This window comes from Lepisma saccharinum, chromosome 24 (genome assembly GCF_977018435.1).
Source record: "Lepisma saccharinum chromosome 24, izLepSacc3.1, whole genome shotgun sequence".
In the NCBI taxonomy this organism is placed as follows: Eukaryota; Metazoa; Arthropoda; class Insecta; order Zygentoma; family Lepismatidae; genus Lepisma; species Lepisma saccharinum.
The window spans coordinates 61920889-61942271 of NC_139252.1; the positions used below are offsets into that span (position 1 = coordinate 61920889).

A 21383-nucleotide genomic window follows, 5' to 3' on the forward strand; every position below is an offset into this window, starting at 1 on the left:
CTGGGAGTATATGATGCCCAGTGCGGGTGCAACTGTCATTACATTGGCATCAACAAACATATACAACAGCACTTAACCGATACAAAAATATCCCAACCCACTACCGGACTAGGAAAGTACCTCAAGTTTAACAAACACAGGATCCAAAAAGTTTGTCAGGCATACAGCGCACACACTTATTGACACAAAAATCAGAGAGACGCACGCAATTATGCAATTTCTGCACGATCTGAATATCGATAGCACATCATGTTAGGCTCCCGCTTTTGCAACAACTCAACTGCTAGCGGTAAGTGAGGAAACAACAACATGAACCGGAAGTCAACCCAACAGTGAAGCATCGACTTCAAGTGAATGGTGGCAGAGGCCACCGAAATTAATAGAATATTTACATCTTCTTAATAGTGTGTAAATATTCCACTGTTATTATATGCATCAATTGACCAAAATTTTTGCTTTATAATATACAAAAATTATGTTAGAATATTAAATTACATATTATGTCATCACAAAATACAGTTTTTTCATGCGAAACTGGTACAAAATAGCAAGAAGTTTCGGATTTTCCATAATTTCCAGGAAAGTGTCGAGAGGCATTATTGCGGACTCTGTGAAAGACCAAAATGCCACAAAGATATCGGCTCAGTCCTAACTAGCATGCAATGTTAATTTGATATTATCCATTGTCTAGTGCAGAAGCCTCAGAACTCCCAGAACCATTGAGCTGTTTCCCACATTTGAAAATACCTGGTGAGCTACCAAGGGTGGGTTGACATTTTATCATTATTTCTTTGTTTATAAAGCTTTTTGATTTGTAATCAAATTATTCTTTTTGATTTCCTTTCAACAAAGTATATTTTTTCTTAAGTAGAGTTTATAGACATGCAAATATATATACAGGATGATTGGTAATTCGACCTATTCCTGGAAAGGGGTAATACTAGAGCACATTTGCAACAAATTTGATTCTATGCACAGGGGGTCGGAAATCAATGGGGTTTGAGTTATTGCAGTTTGTAGATTTTCGTGACATATTCCGACTTGCGACCAAACAACTACTAATTGTGAAAAAACTACTGCACCCTGGACACTTAATCGACATGTTGCTAACAGCTGACGACTGAGTGACTACTGGGAAAAAAATTCATGCCCAAAATTCCCATACCCACGGAAAGAAACAGTCATTGGAGCACACATCATGAAGAAATTTGGAAATTATCGTTTAAATCGAAGAGGATTACTCAAAAAAATGGTAACACACTTAGCGTAAATATTACGGAAAAAACTTCCTCGTTTCATAAGCTCTCCAAAAATATACAAATGTTGTAAACTGGCAGATGGGTTGGGGGAAAAATCTGAATAAAAAGTGGAGAAGGTGCGTTGTAGACCTCTGTGTAAAGTGAAAGAAGTTGTCGGTTGTGAGAAATGAAGGAACGAAAATGAGTGAAATAATAATGTTATTTACCATTCTCATGATTCCAGGTTGTCAGAATTAACTGTTACGAAAACTACAAATCCTGTTCCAATTGCCTCCCCGGTTACGTATGCAAGCACGCATCCTTCGGCATACTTCAGACACACATTCACTCGTTTTGACACTCAGTCTCTTATGTATTAGGCAGCTGTCATAATTCTCTCTCTCAACTCTTTTTGGGAATCCACTGGTGTACTGTAGTCAACTCTTTCATGTGAATCCAAATATAAAAGTCACATGGCGTCAAATCTGTACTCCTCGTCGGCCAGGGGTTCGGGCCGCCTCGACCAATCCATCGCATGGGATAATTATCGTCCAGCCACTGTCGCACACCCCGGAAATAGTGGGCTGGGCAGCCATCATGTTGGTAAATCATACCCCTTTTTGTGACGAGTGGCACATCCTCCAGCAGCGTCGTCAATTCTTCCCTTAGTTTTCGTAGGTAATGCTCTCCGGCAGACTTTTAACCTTTCGGGCTGTTTGTCATCCCTCTTGGGTGATGACAGCAGTATTTTATCAAATGTTTTTAGTTTTTTGCGAAGAGCTGGACTCTTCCACCATCTGTAAGGAGGTTTTTGTTTTTTTTCTTCTGACTTTTTTAATGTGTTGTGTTTGTCTCGTGCAGGTCTTTTTACAACCTTGCACTTTTAGTTTTTCCCAAGGGGCTATTTACACCCCTTTTTAAAGTTTTCAGTCAGAATTTTAGATAAGAGGATATTTCCCCGTATACATACAAGGGTGCGAAATGGCCTTAAGTGCCGACGCACCCAGAAATTTTAGATCAATCCAATCCAATCGTAGGTAATACCGTTTACGTTTTGTGGCAGATAGAATGGCCCGATCACATGATTGTGGATGATTCCAATTTAGCGAGAATTTTCTCTGGTGAGCCTTTTCTTTAGATTTTCTGGGGTTCTGACCTTTAGGGGACCAAAAATGCGCATTATGAAAATTCGTAATACCATCGTGGTCGAATTTGGATTCGTCCATCCACAGAATTCTTGTCAGATGATGGGAGTCAACAACGTGCTTTCTCCGCTTTTTATTCTGATTTTTCCCCCAACCCGTGTGCCAGTTTACAGTATTTGTATATTTTTGGAGAGCTTATGAAACAAGGAAGTTTTTTCCGTAATTTTTACGCTAAGTGTGTTACCATTTTTTTGAGTAATCCTCTTCGATTTAAACGATAATTTCCAAATTTCTTCATGACGTGTGCTCCAATGACTGTTTCTTTTCGTGGGTATGGGAATTTTGGGCATGAATTTTTTTCCCAGTAGTCACTCAGTCGTCAGCTGTTAGCAACATGTCGATTAAGTGTCCATGGTGCAGTAGTTTTTTCACAATTAGTAGTTTTTTGGTCGCAAGTCGGAATATGTCACGAAAAGCTACAAACTGCAATAACTCGAAACCCATTGATTTCCGACCCCCGGTGCATAGGGTCAAATTTGTTGCAAATGTGCTCTAGTATTACCCCTTTCCAGGAATAGGTCAAATTACCAATCACCCTGTATATATATTTTTTTTACAAAACAGAAGAATCGGGAAAGTTTACCGCCTGATCAATATCACCTTGTTAATAAGGAGGATGGCACTTTCATGTACATTTTATTGTTAACTGATTCTATGCATTCAAAATCACCTCAGGTGGATTGAAGTCTCGAAATGTGAATTGCAAAGTGTAATGCTGCATGTGATATTTTGAGATTCATTTTTGTCGTGCATTTTTTAAAAATATTCTTGGAGGACAACATATAAATCCAAAGATGGAGGCTTTGGATGGTTGCTGTTAGTTTTAGATATTTCTAGATACAAACACTTGCTCAATAATCAATGTGTTGTACATGAGTTTTCTCCATTGCAAGAGAAGCATTCGCAGTCCGAGTAGTTCCAAAATCTCTAGCCACATGTCATATCAGATGGCTGGAATCGTGAATTGTAACCAACCCCATATGAGGTGCTGGAAATAAACCCGTGAGACGGTTTGGCGATCCCTGGTCTAGGGCTTTCAACTAGACACTACCTTTCGAGATAGCACATGTTCTTTTATCTTCAGGTCAACAAATTTATTTTTGTCAGTGGTAAGAATCGAACTTACAACAGACTCACATTGTATCTTAAGATATCAGTTTGGCGGTTACGCAGAGATAGGTAATTTACTCTGATAAGCTTACTTATCATTTTTCCGCACAAACTTTCTTCGGGATCGATTACGCCACCCATCTGGTGGCTTCGTTTTCTTCTTTTTTTTCCCCACTGTTACATGATGCCACCAGACGGGTGGCGAAATTGATCGTGCGGAAAAATGAAAAGTAAGGTTATCAGTGTAAATTACAACAGACTTCTCATTTCCCTACAAACAAGGTCCACTAACGAGCTACTGCATGGAACCCCTCAGAATTCTATACTAAGTTTTGCTCCACTTATGCTACTATTTCTAATTTTTGTGGAAATTTGACCATATTTGCTCATATTCTATGCTGGGGTGACTTGTAGAGTTTTGGGCCATTCCTATGAATTCAAGCAAATATGGTTCCCTCTCCTCAAATTATTGAAATAGAAAGATAGTACAGAATTCTTGGTGCACCATGGCATTGTTGGTTAGCAGGCCAGATTTATGGTGCCTGAAAATTTTCACCTGGCAACTGAATTTTGAAATTCAATTTCCTTAATATTTCAAGTTTGCTTACGTAAATTTCCATTAACCTTTTTTTAAAAAGAATAACAAGTATAGTATGTGTTTTTCTAATGTTTTTGTGTTTTCTGTATCATTAAATCAGAATAACAAACATTCTATTCTATTTTTTCACTGTTGCTAGCTGAATTTTAAAATCAGCAGCGATATGGTAGAGTCAGCAATTAGAATGTGTAATATATTCATGCTGTTACTGGTAGAGCTGGTTTTAGGAATGGCACTCCTGTACAAGAATTAATTACTTTAATCCTATCTTGTATTAATTAATAAATTAAGATCATATTTCAAAATGTCTATCTTTATCTTAGTTGGATTCAATGGCAACACTGTTAAGCCTTGTTTCCATGTTAATAAAACATTAAAATGCTTACATTTTAGTGTATATTTTTTATACAGTAAATTTTGCATTGGTCAGCATTTTTAATGTTTTATTAATAAAGAAACAAGCATTTTAATGTTTTATTAGTTGTATTAAAGACTAACTTAGACCATATTTGCCCCCCAAAAAACTGGCTCATGAGAAAAAGGGGCTGAAACCTGAATTAATATAGTTTTTCGACCTCTGAGAATAACATTGCATCTAAAGATATCTGGTTGGCAGTTATGCGGAGATGGGTAATTTACTCTGATAAGCTTACTTTTCATTTTTCCATGCATGCAGGTGGCAAAATCGTTCGCAAAGAAAATTTGCGTGGAAAAATGAAAAGTAAGATGATCAGTGTAAATTACTCTGAGAATAAGTATAATTAAAAGTGCTAGACAATGGATAATGTCAATTAATGTAAAAAAATATATATATAGAGTAAAGTGCACCCCTGTGCTGTGCACCATGCCATTAAGGCACATAGGGGGTGTTGGGTTAAGGCCCCACACATTCTTGATCAGGGCCGAAGGTGGGGGTGATGTGATCAGCACCATGTTCCTGGCTGCCTTTTCCCCCGGAGTTTCCTCCAGGTACCCACTTTAGACGACGCTGGGTGTGCGCCGGAGCTGCTTGAACAGGTAGAAAAATTTCCGGTTCTCCCCCACCAGGGATCGAACCCGGGTCTCTTGCATGGTAGTCGGACACCCTAACGACTGAGCTACCGTGGCTGTGTCAATTAATGTTGCATGTTAATATTGTAAAGAAGTATTCTGTGTTTCAATGTGCCATGAAGGCAGAGCTGTTGTTGTAGAGCATCTAAATGCCATGTGGAAGACCTAGGTTCAATTCCCAGAGTGGGTGATTTCAGGAGGAAATTTTCCCAGCAATGATCTCTGCAACAAGCAGCTCTGGGGTTCACTCAGCCTCTGGTAAATAGGTACCTGGAGAGGTAAATGCGATTGATCACATGACCTCCACAAATGGCTGAGATTGTAAATGTACAGGGGAGGGGATAGCTCCACACCCTAATCTTAGCTGTACGGATGCAGGTATATCAATGTATGTAACCAGATGATAACTGACTTTGCTTTGGAAAAGAACTGTGTATGTCAACACTTTACAAATACCATGACATATGTATTATACATTTATTTTCATAAATATTACAAATTTGTAGCATTTTGCACTGAAATATTTTGGACTAGCAAAACTGCCGGATACTAATAGATAGTAATATAATTAAGCCTAATAGATAGGGGCATGCATATTTCGTTTTTGACAGAAACACGAAATGTAAAATAACACATTCTAATGTTAATTTTTACATGTTTTTGAAAGGTGTGAGGTGCATTTTGCTACCATGTTTTGTCACATAATGATGCGAAATAAGCTTTTAAAACATGGAATATAGGGTTTATTTACGGACGCGTCACCTTCTGAGGTCTGAATTATGCTGAGAGTTGTAAAAATCATGGAAAAGTTATTAATTCTGCTGTAAATATTTGAGAAGCAAAGCTAGACTTCTTTACACGGGAATAACCTTAATACTCTAATAACTATATAGAAGTGCTATTAGAAGTGAAGTGTTAATTTTGTGTAATAAGTATAGTTTTTCAGTTTTTTATTCACCATTTTGACACACAAATGCCATTTTATATTACCGAAATATGCCCAGTTTTTGTACCGAAATCTTGATCTTACATTCACCATAAATATGTGGCTCTATTAATAGACTATCCCTATCCATTAATGTGTGTCGTCGCTAGGATAATTATAGTTTCAAAATATTCAGTTGATAGTTATGCAAGCAATTTCTTCCAACATTTGATCCGTGCATTATAATTCCAGTTGTCGTCATGGTCCTAACGGCTGCTGCGTTCATTGCTCACCCTTGGAGCCGTATGATGAAGAGTATCTCAAGGAGCAGAACGTGAAGCACATGTCCTTTAATGCTTATCTTCGGAAGCTCACAGCAGGCATAGACAGGTAAGGAAAAGTAGCAAGTCCCCAATATTTTTACCAGAGACATGTTTTCCTCCATAATAGCACTGTGTCCCTTCAATTTGAAGTTATCATGTTCCCACAATGCAATGTGACATAAATTACTATTAAAGGAATGATATTAAATCAGTGAAAGATATAATTTTAATGTTCCCTTCTGGATGTCCAGGAGCAAAGGAAAAATACAGGGTGCCTGAAAAATTTCCACCTGGTGCCTAAATTTTCAATTCAGCCCTATTGTTGTTATTTTTTTTTTTTTTTTAATATTTCGAGTCCACTTATGGAAATTTCCATTACATTTTTTATTAAGTAACGAGTACAGTATGTTTTTTTAATTATTTTTCTTACATGAATTTTAAAATTTGTAGTGATATGCAGAGTCTGCTATATATTATAATGTATTGCATAGTTATTCATGCTGTTATTAGGAGGGCCACTCTGGTGCAAGAATTAATTACTTTTAATCTCATTAGTTAATAAATTAAATGTTCTAAGATCACATTTTAAAATGTAGTTTTATTTTAGTTGGATACATCGCTTTCTTAGCCTGTGCACTTGCACCAAAAAGAGAAAGGAAGACATAAAGATGTTGGCTGCTGAGAAAAGGGGGCTAGCATCTGAACTATTTTTAGTTTTGTCTACCCCTGTCCATGAGTAAGATTAAAATTTACTATGTTCTCTGATTTGGCAACTGAATTTGTTCATACTGGGAACAAAAACTTTTTTTTTTTTTGGGTCAAAACAACTTTCTTTTGATTATAACACCATTAAGCCTTGTTTCCATGATATGACAAACTCGACATGCTGACCAAGGCAGAAATTTATTTTATTTTAAAACATAAACTAAACTTAATGTTTCAACCTTCTAGCAAGGTCTTCTTCAGACTCTGTACCAAGTACAAATGAAACAAGGTACAAAACAGGACGATATATACAGAAAAATCACTCCTCTCCAGACACAAGATATAATCTGAAGAAGACCTTGCTAGAAGGTTGAAACATTACGTTTAGTTTGTTTTAAAATAAAATAAATTCCTGCCTTTGTCAGCATGTCGAGTTTTTCTTTTGATGTCTTTTCTGTGAAAGTGCTCCTAAATTCTGCAAAATGGAGGGTGTTTAGAATTCTTTGAGTCTCCAGAATTTCCAAATGGCCTCCTTGTCTAGCTACTCTTTTCAATGGTTCTGTAAAACAAAGTCCACATTCATTTTCAAGTAAACTTTGGTACACGAATCTCACTTTGTAGTTTCATTGTGCATTTCTTTCCTTCTAGGGGTAAATTTGTTGCGTTGGAAGACATCAGCTGCCGAATTAGGCCTGGTTGCAAGGACCATCCACCATGGCCTCGAGGTATTTGTTCCAAGTGCCAGCCAAATGCCATAACGTTGAATAGACAGGTATGTTACTAGCATGATTGATTGCGTATTTGTTCATATTTCAGGAAATGATGAAATTTTTGCTAGTCAGCACCAGGCATGCATCTAGAAATATGTTTTGGGGGGGGAGTCCGAACCAAGTGTCTCAAAATAATAATAATAATAATAATGTTTGTATTAAAATAATTATATTATATTTTTTTTACATCAATAGGTAAACAGACTGTATAAGAATAGTGATATAACAGAATGTATTCATTATCTAGCTTATGTGTAGTTATGGTCGGCAAAATTTGTAAAATAAACAACTGCCCTGGCAAGGAAATTAATGTCAAATAGATAAAGAATTGAATATTTATTGAATAAAAATAATATATCCTGGTGATATTTTATAAATGTTACATTGTAAGTATAAGTCTTGCATAAATCTTCTTTGGTACTGTTATTCAAAGTCGTATCATCACAATATAATCTGTTTGGTGGATATAAATAATCCTCGATTAAACAACAACTATGTTTTCATTATTAAATTTGTTATTTTATTATTGCATTACTTAATTTTTGTACTTAGTAGGTCTTTCTGGGGGGGGGGGGCTTCTTATGTCTTGGTTAGCACATATGACCATTTTCCACCCTTGTAACTATATGAGGAAAAATCCTCTTATCTAAACTATCTGCCATATTCTTCTTCATATACCTCTGCCATTGTCAATTCACCAATGTCCTTCACTTCTTTGTACTTGTTAAAACCTTTCTTGATGCTTTTTCATATATGTTTCTTATCTGTTTCTCCATCTTCCTTCTGTATGGCACACTTACATATTTCTTCTCATGTTTTTGTGCATCCTTATTCTTTTCTTCTTTTTCCTTGTTTTTCACTTTTTAATTTTCTTCTCCACCATTTTTATGGTGTGAATATGTATGTGTTGAGAATTACCCATTCTCTTTATATTTTAGAGTAAAATTATACAATGATGTGGTTCCGTAATTGGAATTTTCTCATGTGATTTTTCCCCCTTCTCTACAGGTGTATCGGCATGTTGATAATGTGATGTTTGAGAACCCTCACTTAGTGGAAAGATTCCTTAATTACTGGAGAAGTACAGGTCATCAGCGTATAGGCTTTCTCTACGGAACCTACGAAGTTCACAGTGACGTGCCTTTGGGAATCAGAGCGACTGTGTCTGCCATTTACGAGCCTCCACAGGTAAGGAACGGTAGATGCTGTCTTGTACATTCGGCTGGAAAATGTTGGGAGATTTTTTTTTTAAAAAATGGCCTGCCTCGCTTATTAATGCACATATATATATATATTTTAATGAGAGAGATTCGAGTTGAAGTTAATGATTACAACTGATAATAATCAGCCTATGAAAGTATAGTGGTTGTTAGGTAAAATTATCAATAATTGTACTGATATTTCTGTTAAGTAAAATTGTTACTGATAGCAATAATCAATATTTTGTTGAGCTTGCAAAAAATTGCAAATGTTCTCTGAAGAGTGCGAATACAGTAACACCCTGAGTTACATAAGTAATGCATTCAAAAAGCCTTTAACAGTTGGGCTGAAATGTTCATAGGCTGACTCATAGATGGCGTTACTAGAATTAAATCCATGTGATTTTTACTTAGTACTAACCTTCAAAAGATACGTGTATAAATTTCACAGCTGCCGGATAATTAGTTCGTGAGATATAGCATTGTGAGTAAAGCAGCTTTTGTTATTGTGAAAAAATGGATAAAAAAGAATTTCGTGTGTTAATAAAGCATTGCTTTTTGGCGAAAAAAAATACTGTTGAAGCCAAGGCTCGGCTTGATAAACATTATTCGGACTCTGCACCAGGAAAATCAACCGTTGAGAAGTGGTTTGCTAAATTTAAACGAGGCGAAATGAGCATCGAAGACGATGCATGCAGTGGACGCCCCAAAGAGGCTGTTACCGACGAAAACATCAAAAAGTCCACAAAATAATTTTAAATGATCGTAAAGTGAAGTTGATCGAGATAGCTGAGACTTTAAAAATATCAAAGGAACGTGTTGGACATATTGTGCATGAATATTTGAACATGCGAAAGCTGTGTGCAAAATGGGTGCCACGCGTGCTCACAATCGATCAAAAGCAACAACGTTTTGATGATTCGGAGCAATGTTTAGCGATATTCAACCGTAATAAACACGAATTTTTCCGTCGATATATTACAATGGATGAAACATGGCTCCATAACTACACTCCAGAGTCCAATCGACAGTCAGCCGAGTGGACTGCACGTGATGAACCGAATCCAAAGCGTGGAAAGACGCAACAGTCGGCTGGCAAGGTTATGGCATCAGTATTCTGGGATGCGCATGGTATTATATTCATCGATTACCTCAAAAAGGGCCAGACCAACAACAGCGATTATTACATAGCGTTGTTGGAGCGTTTAAAGGATGAAATCACGAAAAAACGGCCCCATTTGAAGAAGAAAAAAGTGCTGTTTCATCAAGACAATGCACCGTGTCACAAATCAATGAAAACGATGGCAAAATTATATGAATTAGACTACGAATTGCTTCCCCATCCACCATATTCTCCAGATCTGGCCCCCAGTGACTTTTTCCTGTTTGCAGACCTTAAAAGAATGCTCGCTGGAAAGAAATTTAGCACTGATGAAGAGGTAATCGCCGAAACTGAGGCCTATTTTGAGGCTAAAGAGAAATCGTACTATAAAAATGGCATCGAAAAATTGTATGACCGCTATAATCGTTGTATCGCCCTCAAAGGCAACTATATTGAATAATAAAATCGAATGTTGTCAAAAAAATATTTTTTACTATGTTAGCCTACGAACTTTTCAGCCCAACTGTTACATAACTTGAATTTTACATAAGTCAAATTTGTAAATTGCTTAAGTGTAACTTTGTAAGAAACTGCAATATTTATTATTATTATTATTATTATTATTATTATTATATATATATATCTTATTTACACAGTTTTATTTTATAAATGAATCATCATGCTGCAGTATTAACTCTGATATAAACTATAAAAGTATGAAAAATATATAAAAGGAAACTGAAATCACACTTTTCAAATAAAAAAATGTCTTGTGACAGCTACATACAGTTATTACATAACTGGAAATTTACTTAAGTGGGGGGGGGGCGGGTACTGTAGTTAATTTGGCTTCTTAATTAATGTGCATGACTTGCTGACTGCCAATGGATTTACACATTAATAATAATAATAATCCTTTGCGCAACAGCCCTGAAGGGCCTTGGCTTAACTACCGACTGCCGGTCTCCCTCCCACGCTTTCCTTCGTCACCTCTAAGCGTGGATTTCTGCAACCAGTATTGGAATAATCGGGGGGTCAGCCCAAAGTATCCCCAGTCGTTATAGTAGGTTTCCGGGACCAGATTACGCTTACTCATTCGAAGCTCCCCAATTTCCTCACGATGGTGGGTTGCCACTGGCCCTATACGTAGGCCGAATAAATTCCGACCAGAGCCGAATCCAAACCTACGCCGTCCCGCAGCAAACGATCTCAAGACGAGTGAACGCCTTAACCCGCTCGACTACGGAGGAGGATTTACACATTTGTTTTGCAAAATCAGGGTATTTCAATTATATCTTTATATTTATTTTTAAAAATTCCTAACTTTTGCCCTACATCATGGTATATTTATTGATAACAGATTGGTAAAATTACTGATCGTTTCACTGATATGGAGTATATAATATGAACTGTTACTGATAGATAACCAATTAATCTCTCCCATTCCTACTACGTTTCATACTTCTGTGGTATATGAGTTAGTTATTGTTTCTTTATAGTGCAATAAGCATAGTAATATACCTAACTGTAACTTGCTTCTTTTCAGGAAAGCACACGAGATTCCGTGACACTGTTACCAGATGATAGGGAGGAAATAGTTGAGGAGCTAGCATCTCAATTAGGCTTGCAGCGTGTCGGATGGATATTTGCTGACCTTGTTGCAGATGACGTGAAGAAGGGAACAGTAAGTTTTTTTCAAACTGTTTTGTTATTACAAGTACAAAACAGATCTGTTAATATAAGTGATTGATTCCTTTGTTATATTTTACTTTGCTTTTTGCCACTTGTGGCTAATTGTGATGATGTGGATGAATGATAAGATGAAGTTCATGAAGGAATCATTACAAACACACATGTACACAGCAGAGACGAAGATATAGTAGAAGGAATGCAAGCACTGCTTGCATTATTCCAATATCATTTAATGTACTTAATGTTTTAGCCTTATTTAGTTTCCATTGCACACGATTTCGCGAAAAATTACAGCCGCAGACTTTCTCAGTAGCTCTGTAGCAAGCACCAGCTTCAATGCTTGCGGTTGCTCTGCGGAAAAATAACGCACCCGAAGGAGTCACATGGTGAAGTATGAAATTCGGGTGGAAACCATCCACAACACTTCAAGAAAAAGCTCTGCTTTCTGAGCTTGCATGATTGCCGAAAATAGCCGAGCTCAACCGAAAGCAGACAAATATATTGCCACCAAAAACTAGTAACGAATATTTGTCTTCATGAACGCGTAAACAAGATCGCGAATATAACAATAATTCTTAGTCATAAAATAACTAAAAGAAGTTATTATCATTGTTCTAAATTCCATATATATCATTTTATATTACAAATTATTTTAGATTTCGCAAATTGTTTAAATGTGTAAAAAAATTGACATTGGGAGTTTGGGCAAGATGGTAAAGGGCGAGTGTTTGGGTTTCCAGGAAGTGTATTGTCTGCACCCCCGTGAAAAGTTTCCCCAGGAGGGAGGGAAGATTTGGCGGACCCTGCATCCTGTGTCTAGCTCGGCCCAGCTCAAATTACGTCAGAAGTGTTGACCACTACCAGTGTTTGCAACTGCCAAATTTTTTACACAGTAATTCAAGTGAGCTGTTTCACAAATTTTACAACCACATTCAATAAATTGACGGCTTTTGAATTAAACTTGGGGTGAAAATAAAGCTATCTGAAAAATAACTATATACTGATATTGTCATGGCATTGTACTACATGTTTTGTAGTACTGAAATATTGCTTGCCTCCTTCGTAAAACTACGTCTCGCTACTGGTACACAGCACAAGCACTACAAGGGATTATACTGCCTGCAAGTCCTGATGCCAGAGCCTCTTTAGTCCTCCAAAGTTAGTCCAGGATGTACTACATGGAAAAGAAATTGATGTTTGGGTGTCTTCACAAAGGGTCACCCCATACACAGTCTGTTATAACAAATAATAATAACCCATGACGTCACAGCCTGTGAGTACCAGTGCCTACCTATCGACTGCCGGCCTTACTCCCACCTGCCGAGGTTCGAGATTATCCAACCAGTTCCAGGGTGACACGTGGTCAGCACCACGTGGTGAACCAAAGTGGAGGAGGTATAGCTCACAAATTTGCTCTACTAGGAATGTGAGTTTAAATGATGAATTTCGTATAACAGCCAACGTGAGAAGAAATTGATATGTTCGTGTTTACCGAATATCATGTTTTGCACATTTGCACATATTATCATAAATTAATAATTATTTAACAGTAATGCAAAGAAAATGGGAAAAGAAATAGAATTCTAATATATTTAGTCGTAGCATATTTTAAATTAACAGAGGGGAAAATTCAGAAGGGATATTAATTTTTACACAACTTGATAAGCACAATGACGAATATTTACGTGCTTTGATCGTGAAAATTTCTAGTAAAAAAGTTACACAGAAAAAGGTTCCTGTCCAACATGACTAATTGATATGTGAAATAGTGCAGCAAAATAAATATCTTACTGGAAAGGTGATATCTGCGTTACCAGAAGCTCTACAGTAAAAACTTCAAACTTACCAGAAATCTTCTTCAGACTGTAACTGAAATTCATCCTGTCCTTCAACGTGAAATTTGCGAGTGAACTCACGACCTCCCTTCTTAAACACTTGTTCTAGATTCAAATTTGGCCTAGGTTTTTTATGTTTATTTTTTTTTTCATCCAGACTTCTGGTAGAGAAACTTTGCACCAACAATTTCTCCACACTGTACATTGCGACAAATGCACAAATACAGCACACAACTACCGATAAAGCTTCACTTTTCCATGAAAAAACGAAGAAACAACAAGTGTCAATACTATATCGTCTTCCCATTCAGTCGTTTTATTGCTTCGGGGTTGTCAGACAATTTTGCCAAAATTTTCAGAAATTTGTAGTTCACAGGTTCCTGTAGCGGCTCTTGGTGGGGTTAGATGATGAGTTTCTAATTTATTTAACAGCTGGCTTGAAAAGAAATTGGACAACTTTGTCACATTATCAGGATTTTTTCAAATGTGTTGATCAAAACATGTAATTAAATCTGCATTATTTACTCCACATTATTGTAATCGAAATGTATACTTTCCACTAACCTCAGAAAAAATACAATGCATATATGCGATAAGTTTGTGAGTAACAAGAATCTATAGCTGACTTCCGTGGCTAGCATACCGCATTACAAAGCCAGGGCTCCACGAATCCCAGCATGGTTATGTGTGTTCTTTGTGAGTGCCCCTCCATCAATTTCATTATATCACCACTCATCCTCATTGTCGTGATTACCGAAAAGTATCAAGTTAAGTTAAGGGTAAAATTCCTTCGTACAATGCACAAAATTCGAGTGTCTGGTGATTCGAGACCAATCTTTTACCGTGACGAGACATGGGTAAAACAGAACCACCCATTAAAATGTGTTGTTAACTTGTTAACGAAGAACTTGACAATGTAACACAAGAACAATGGGCCGCTTGTGTTAAACATGCACAACAATTACAGGAAAACGATTTTGTAAGGGAGATAGATCGGGATGAAAGTTTGGACCCAATTATAATAAATTTGAAGGACGACTCTGAGGGCGAAAGTAGTGCGGTCAGTGATGATGGGGACAACGACTGCAGTTGTTGGAGTGACGAGGAGCCGCTGGCAGTCCCTCTGACATAATCAAGTATGATCTTTTCTCCCATTAAGTTCATTATATGTTATATTATCTAATGTTCCGTGCTCTCCATGACAAGGCGTTTCACTCAACCACTCTGTCTCTTTTCCGTGTGAGATTTCAACATGGCACCGCTGCAGTGCGCTGCTATTGGCTATCGCCATATGCATGAGATTTGACGCGCACTCTTAATATTTTATTACTGTGTGTATTGTTATATGACGATTTCCATACCTATGGACATGGGTCAACGGAAATAAAGAATATGAATGTGAATGAATGAATATTAATGAAACAAATTGATTTTATTGTCAATTATATTTTATTAAACATTGTGGCTGGTAGATGGAGTCATGTCTATTTTAAACTTGTCATTATACATTGGAACATTGATGTTAGATGTAAAAACTTATAATATGTGACATGTAAAATCAATTATGCTCAATAGGGGCCATCAGAATTGAATGTATGATGCAGGAAAATATAAAATCTGTGAGTGTGAAATCGGGTTTCTACTGTAATATTCAGGAAAAATATGATGTGTGCTTGCAGGCCCGTAGCCAGGATTTTATTTCAGGAGGGCCTCACCCCTTATCAGCAGCCGCCATCTAAGGTAAAAAAGTGTGGGGTAGAAGTCCTGAATATGAATTTCTCAGTACAGTATATTACAAATTATTATGCAAGATGTTTATTCCTGTTAAGGAAGTAAAAGAAATACCACTATACACCATTGAAATTAGATATTTGTAGGATTTGGGGAGGGGGGCTTCAGCCCCCTTAGCCCCTCCCCCTGGCTATGTGCCTGTTTGTGTGTAACTCACAAGCAAGCATCCTCTTTCTTTCAAATCTGTTTTGTATGCAAAAGCAAACAAAACTGGGGAAAATTATTTCTTAACAAATTTTATGATGATTCTGCATATTACATGTAGCATTACAGAAGTTGATTGTGAGAAAATCATTAAAATTGATAGGAAAGATCATATATTTGTTTTAAAATTAAATAAAACATTTATGAAGAGTTTCTTCCCCCCAGACATGAAAAATGAAAGCATGTTTAGTTTTTTGTTTACGTTTTAAGGGAAATATTTATGTTCATACCTGCTTTGTTTTATGTTTTCACAGGTCAAGCATTTCCGAAACATAGAGAGCCACTTCCTGTCTGCTGAGGAGTGCATAATGGCTGGATACTTTCAAAACAAGCACCCAAACCCCTGCCACTTCTCTACAAATGGTTTTTTCGGCTCAAAGTTTGTGACTGTCTGTGTAACAGGTGAGCACCACGATCTATTCACGTTTTCATAATGTAATAGTGAAAATTACGGATGAGCAGATACTCCCCTGATGCTTGAAAATTGTAACAATTCAAATTGTTTTAGAATATTTATAAATTGGTAATATATATATATATATATAATTTCCATTGGAACTATACTATAGCAACCTACAACAGTTTTGCTTTAAAATATTCATAATGTCACATGAGGGAATGATTTAATAAAAATTCCATTTCTCCCTCCATTAAAGAGAGGAATACATACACACAATATTTTGAACAACTTTTGATTATTAAAATTTTCAAGCATCTGTATCAGCGGAAATCGAAGAGAATATCGGCATCGGTTGATAGTGATATCGGCTCAGCCATAATTAGTATACATATGAAGGTTTGACATACCCGAATTACAAAAGAATATATCCATTGTTACAATTATTAACAAGCAGGGATTGAAAAAGTTCTTTGTCATCCACATAATATTATGGGATAGGTTTTTAAAAATGGCTACAACTCCTGAACCACAGCATTAAAAAAAAATTGACTTCTAATAATGCATGAAAAACAACACTTTGAACAACGTACAACAATTAAGGATTCAGAGGAGACATGGGGTCAAAGGCCTAATTTTCGGCCATGTGCCAGCAATTAACATGCTATTTCTTGAAAACTACGCACAGTATTTTAGTCCTGTCTTTTATGTTCATTAGTATACATCTAAAAGTATTACATACTCGAATTAGAAAATAATATACAATTACTATTATTAACAAGCATTGTTTGAAAAAGTCCTTTGTTTCCGGTTTGTGACTAGAATATTAGAAAATGTTAAAATATTTTTATATTAATGAAAAAATAAAAAAATAACATAAACCCTAAATTATCATCCGTTGAAAATGCGACGTTTCAGGAGTCTTACCTCCCTCTTCTTCAGGCAGGTTCCTGCATTCTATAAGGAAGTAACAGCTGTTGGCCACACGACCGTGTAGCGGACTGGAATTTTATAGTTTTAAATGCTTTTATATGTTTTAGTGGTTTTTTTTTAAAAGTAAGATAGTAAGGGATAAGGTCAATATATTTGAGCGAAGACAAGTTTTATCAAAATTTGCTTGAAAACTTCAACCTGCACCGTTTTCCTTGTTTGATACAACTTGACGCGGCATGGTGGTGATTCGTGCCTAAGGAAAGCCTGAAGAAGGGGGCGGTAAGACCCCCAAAACGTTCCTTTTTTTGACAGATGATACTCACTGGTCGTAAGTAATTTATATTTTTATATATTTTTTATATTTTTATTAATATAAAAAAAATTAGCATTTGCTAAAAGTGAGTAATTTGCACAATGCAAAATTTGATTATTAGAAACAGGCCTCTAACTCCTAATCCACTGCATTTTTTGAAAATTTTAAATGTTGTGTACTAATGAGTAAAAAGCAACACTTTAAACAACGTGACAATTAAGGGTCCTGGGGAGATGTAGGGACAAAAGACCAAAGTTTGAAATTTTCCGAATTTATGTACACTGTAATTTCTGTTTGTTTTTTCCTAAGTTGAGGCACAAGTATTACATATCCATGTAGAGTGGCCTTTTGTTGTGCTGTCCTCCAAGTTTGGTTCATCCAGTGTCCATTGGTTCGGATCCCACTTTAAACTATAGGTCCAGTCCCAATTAGCCTTTCTGTGCATAAAGTGGACTTAAAACACCAATTCAATCAATCAATCAAACCATAAACCACTCTTATACATTTTTAGCCAAGAAGTATCAGTCTGTTTCGTTCAACGAAACTTTGCAAGGTTGTAGAAATGTAGCACTGCTACATACTACATTTTTCATTCATTTCGGTGTTCTGTATGCCAATTTTTTTTTTAATTTCAATTTTCTTCTTTCTTTAACACTAATAATCATGAGGCAATGTATAAATTTTACCCCTGCTGAAAGCCCTGTTGCACTGTCTTTAAGAAAGAAAACAAAATTAATTTAAGCTCTCTACAACAATTAGTTCTCAATTTTTTTTATTATTTATTTATATATACACAGTAAAACCTCGTTAATCCGGACAGGAAAAGGAAAAAAAAACAGAATGCAAGGTTTTAAATGTGGCTAGAAGTCAACAAGAGAACTTCCCAAAGAAAAGGCAGTCAACCACTGAAGAAATTCTGTTTCCTGCAGACTTTGTACTGTACTATAGTGTATTTAGGCCTATGCCCTTTAAATACACCATAATAGACATGTTTTGTTGCTAAAAACTGAGTTTTAATGCACTTTCTACTGTTCTTTTAGGTTATTTCAGTTTATCTGGACTTTTTGTTAAACCAGTTAACTTCCCCCCCCCCCCATTAGTACAGATTAATGAGGTTTTACTGTATTATGTTGTCCGCAGAGGCTTAACGCGAGGCTCCTTCCACTAATAGTTAAAATGTTTGTTCAGTTTTGATTAACCTGTGTAGGCATAAACTGGATTTAAAGCAAACCTTGACTTTTGTTGCATGAAGTGTTGTATTTTGTATGAAATTCTTACCCCTCTTCAATCCTTCTTTTCTCACCAGGTGATGCTAGCAACCAAGTGCACATGGAAGGGTATCAAGTATCCAATCAGTGCATGGCTCTTGTGCGGGACGACTGCCTGGTGCCTACCAAGGATGCCCCGGAGCTTGGCTTTGTTCGGGAGTCCACGGACAAGCAGTATGTTCCTGACGTCTACTACAAGGTAAATGGCAATTTTTTCTTCTTTGAGAGGTGCACTGATTACCAGATTGTGGTTCAATGGATACAAAAGTATTTCACGTGAGGAAGAAAATAGCACATCTTTGGTTAAAAATTTTAAAAATCTGGCATCGTCAAACACCTTCATACATTGTACAAATGGAAAGAATGTGCTCTTTGGAACTAGTTCCTTCTTTTACCAGGGTGTAGAGTGAACAGTTAAAGTTAAAGTACAATTTATTTCTGCAATTTGAAAATTCTGTTGTCCTTTGGGGGAATATAGCAATGTCCCTTTGTGTAGATAGTTTTGTAAATTTTGTTATGTGACTGCTCATTTTGTTAATTAAGATAGCTTTGGCAGCAGTGTTTCCAGTACCATTAAATTTCTGTGAAGGAACAGCTTTAGATTCTGTCTTGTAATCCTTGAGTTGTTCCCCTAGCCTGCTGGCAGTGTGGAAACATGAAGTAGAATCATTTCATTTAACCCATCTGCATACCATTTAAATGCAAATTTTTTTGCCATGAAATACCATTTAAATTTGGCTATCTCCCATGAAGGTTGCACAGCAAGACAAGATGTCAAATATTGTGAAAACTATCCAAGCAACTTACGTGAAAATTTTATATATTGACGTGGAAGTATAGTAATAAGTATGCACATATGCAGTTTACTTGAAAGATAATTAGAAACTCACCTAATAAATTTGATCACACACATCTTTTCATTCCATTTCCATTCCTCAACCTTTTATATTTTTCCTGCCACAGCCACCTCTTCCTCACTTTCACTACATTCTTCAATTTCACTAACACAAAATGAACCCCAGTGTTCATCTCCCCTTCCAAAATCCACATTTTCCTCTTCATCGCTATCGAAAAGGAACTTTTCAATCGCAGAATCTTCTACAACATTCTTATGCAACATGTTTGCAAGACGTAACAAATGAAGGTTTGTTTACATGAGAAATTACTGAACAAAACATGCTTGAAATGGTATGAAAAACTTAGCAGCACAAACATACACGTCATAGATTTGAAAGATCATACAACCTCTGCCATCTGTTGAATGAAAAAGAAACTATGTGATGAAAATTGGGAAACCATCGATTCGATGACTAGGTACGGGAAGCGAACGTCCAGACAGGCCGTCCATTCGACAAGTAGATAAGCGGATGGGTTAAAAACAGATATGTGTACTGCTAACTTCAAAGATGTGGCACTATAAATACGATGGAGTTAGTGTTTTCTTGTATTGTTTGTGGATGTAACTTGATTTTACATCATCAGTAAAGTTATTTTTAGGCACAAATGCTCAATTTTGAGAGTTAACGCCAGTCCTGTCTTTATGAAATTGAAATGCATTGGCTATTCAGAAAGTAATGTAAAATTACTCTATAGTCATTACAGCATGCCATGAAGGGGTGATGTGGAGGTAGGACCCCGCACATTAACAATCTCGACCATTGTGGAACTGATAGGATCACCCCCAGGCATGGGCAGAGTTTGAGCTTTTGCTTTGGGGGGGGGGGGTGTAGACTCTGGGAGAAGCATATGATGTACCTGAGGGTTGTTGAATATCCCCTAGCTTATAAGGGGTCCGGAGACCTTCCCCCGGAAATTAAAAACAACAACGTAAAAACACTTGAGTTCTAGGCCTTTTAGATTTGAAAATGTTAAATTTCTTCGTTTAAGTAACTAACTAACTAACTCTCTAGCCTTCTTAAACCCAAAGGTTCATGGCTGCAGCAACACAGGCCTTCCATCTTTCCCTATCTTGAGCAAGATCTATATACTCTTTTCCATCCCTACCGATTTCCCTTAGGTCCATCTCGACGTTGTCCCTCCATCTTCGTCTTGGCCTTCCTACAGGTCTCTTACCATCAGGTTTCCCAACAAGAATCCTGTAAACTCCTATTTCCTCTCCCATTCGTGCCACATGCCCTGCCCACCTAAGTCTTCTTGATTTAATTATTCTAATAATATCTGGACATGAATACAAATTATGTAGTTCTAAATTATGTAACCTTCTCCACTCACCTGTCTCCTCATCCCTTTTAGGTCCAAAGATTTTCCTAAGGATCTTATTTTCAAATACTCTCAATTTATGTTCCTCTTATGTTTAAGTAAACAAATATTAATTAGTATATTGGTTGTCAGTTTTAAAAGAAGCAAAACAGTACGATTATTGCATTTTGCATTTCATTATTTTTTTATTGATACAAAACTTGTATTACTTTAAAAAAGTGACTGTACAATAGTAAGCTTCAGAAATTTTAGAAAAATTAAATTGAAAAGTTCTTTTGATGCCTCAGCAGTAACTGTAGACTCAACACAAAGTCATTACGTATTTCTTTCTTCAAACTGTGCACATCAATCAAATCGTCTAAAACCTGCTATTGCGGCGCAATTACCGCACATGCCATCATGCCAAACGTCAAGATTTGCGGTATGGCTTCATAACAAAAATGTACGAGGTGTGGCAATTAAATAACGAGACTGGTGTCATAACTGTGATGTATTGCAAGAAAGT

General features: G+C 36.6%; 1 protein-coding gene across 4 annotated transcripts in view; it reads left to right on the forward strand.

The window, feature by feature from the left end:
- Positions 1-21383, forward strand: part of Npl4 (nuclear protein localization 4) — a 117687-nt gene that overhangs the window by 20627 nt on the left and 75677 nt on the right. For all 4 annotated transcript variants that reach the window (XM_083110653.1, XM_083110651.1, XM_083110654.1 and 1 more), the window contains exons 4-9: positions 6379-6516; positions 7803-7926; positions 8933-9112; positions 11772-11909; positions 16002-16149; positions 18697-18857. In XM_083110653.1, the coding sequence (XP_082966779.1) occupies positions 6379-6516; positions 7803-7926; positions 8933-9112; positions 11772-11909; positions 16002-16149; positions 18697-18857 (889 nt within the window). The remainder of the gene's footprint in view (positions 1-6378; positions 6517-7802; positions 7927-8932; positions 9113-11771; positions 11910-16001; positions 16150-18696; positions 18858-21383) is intronic.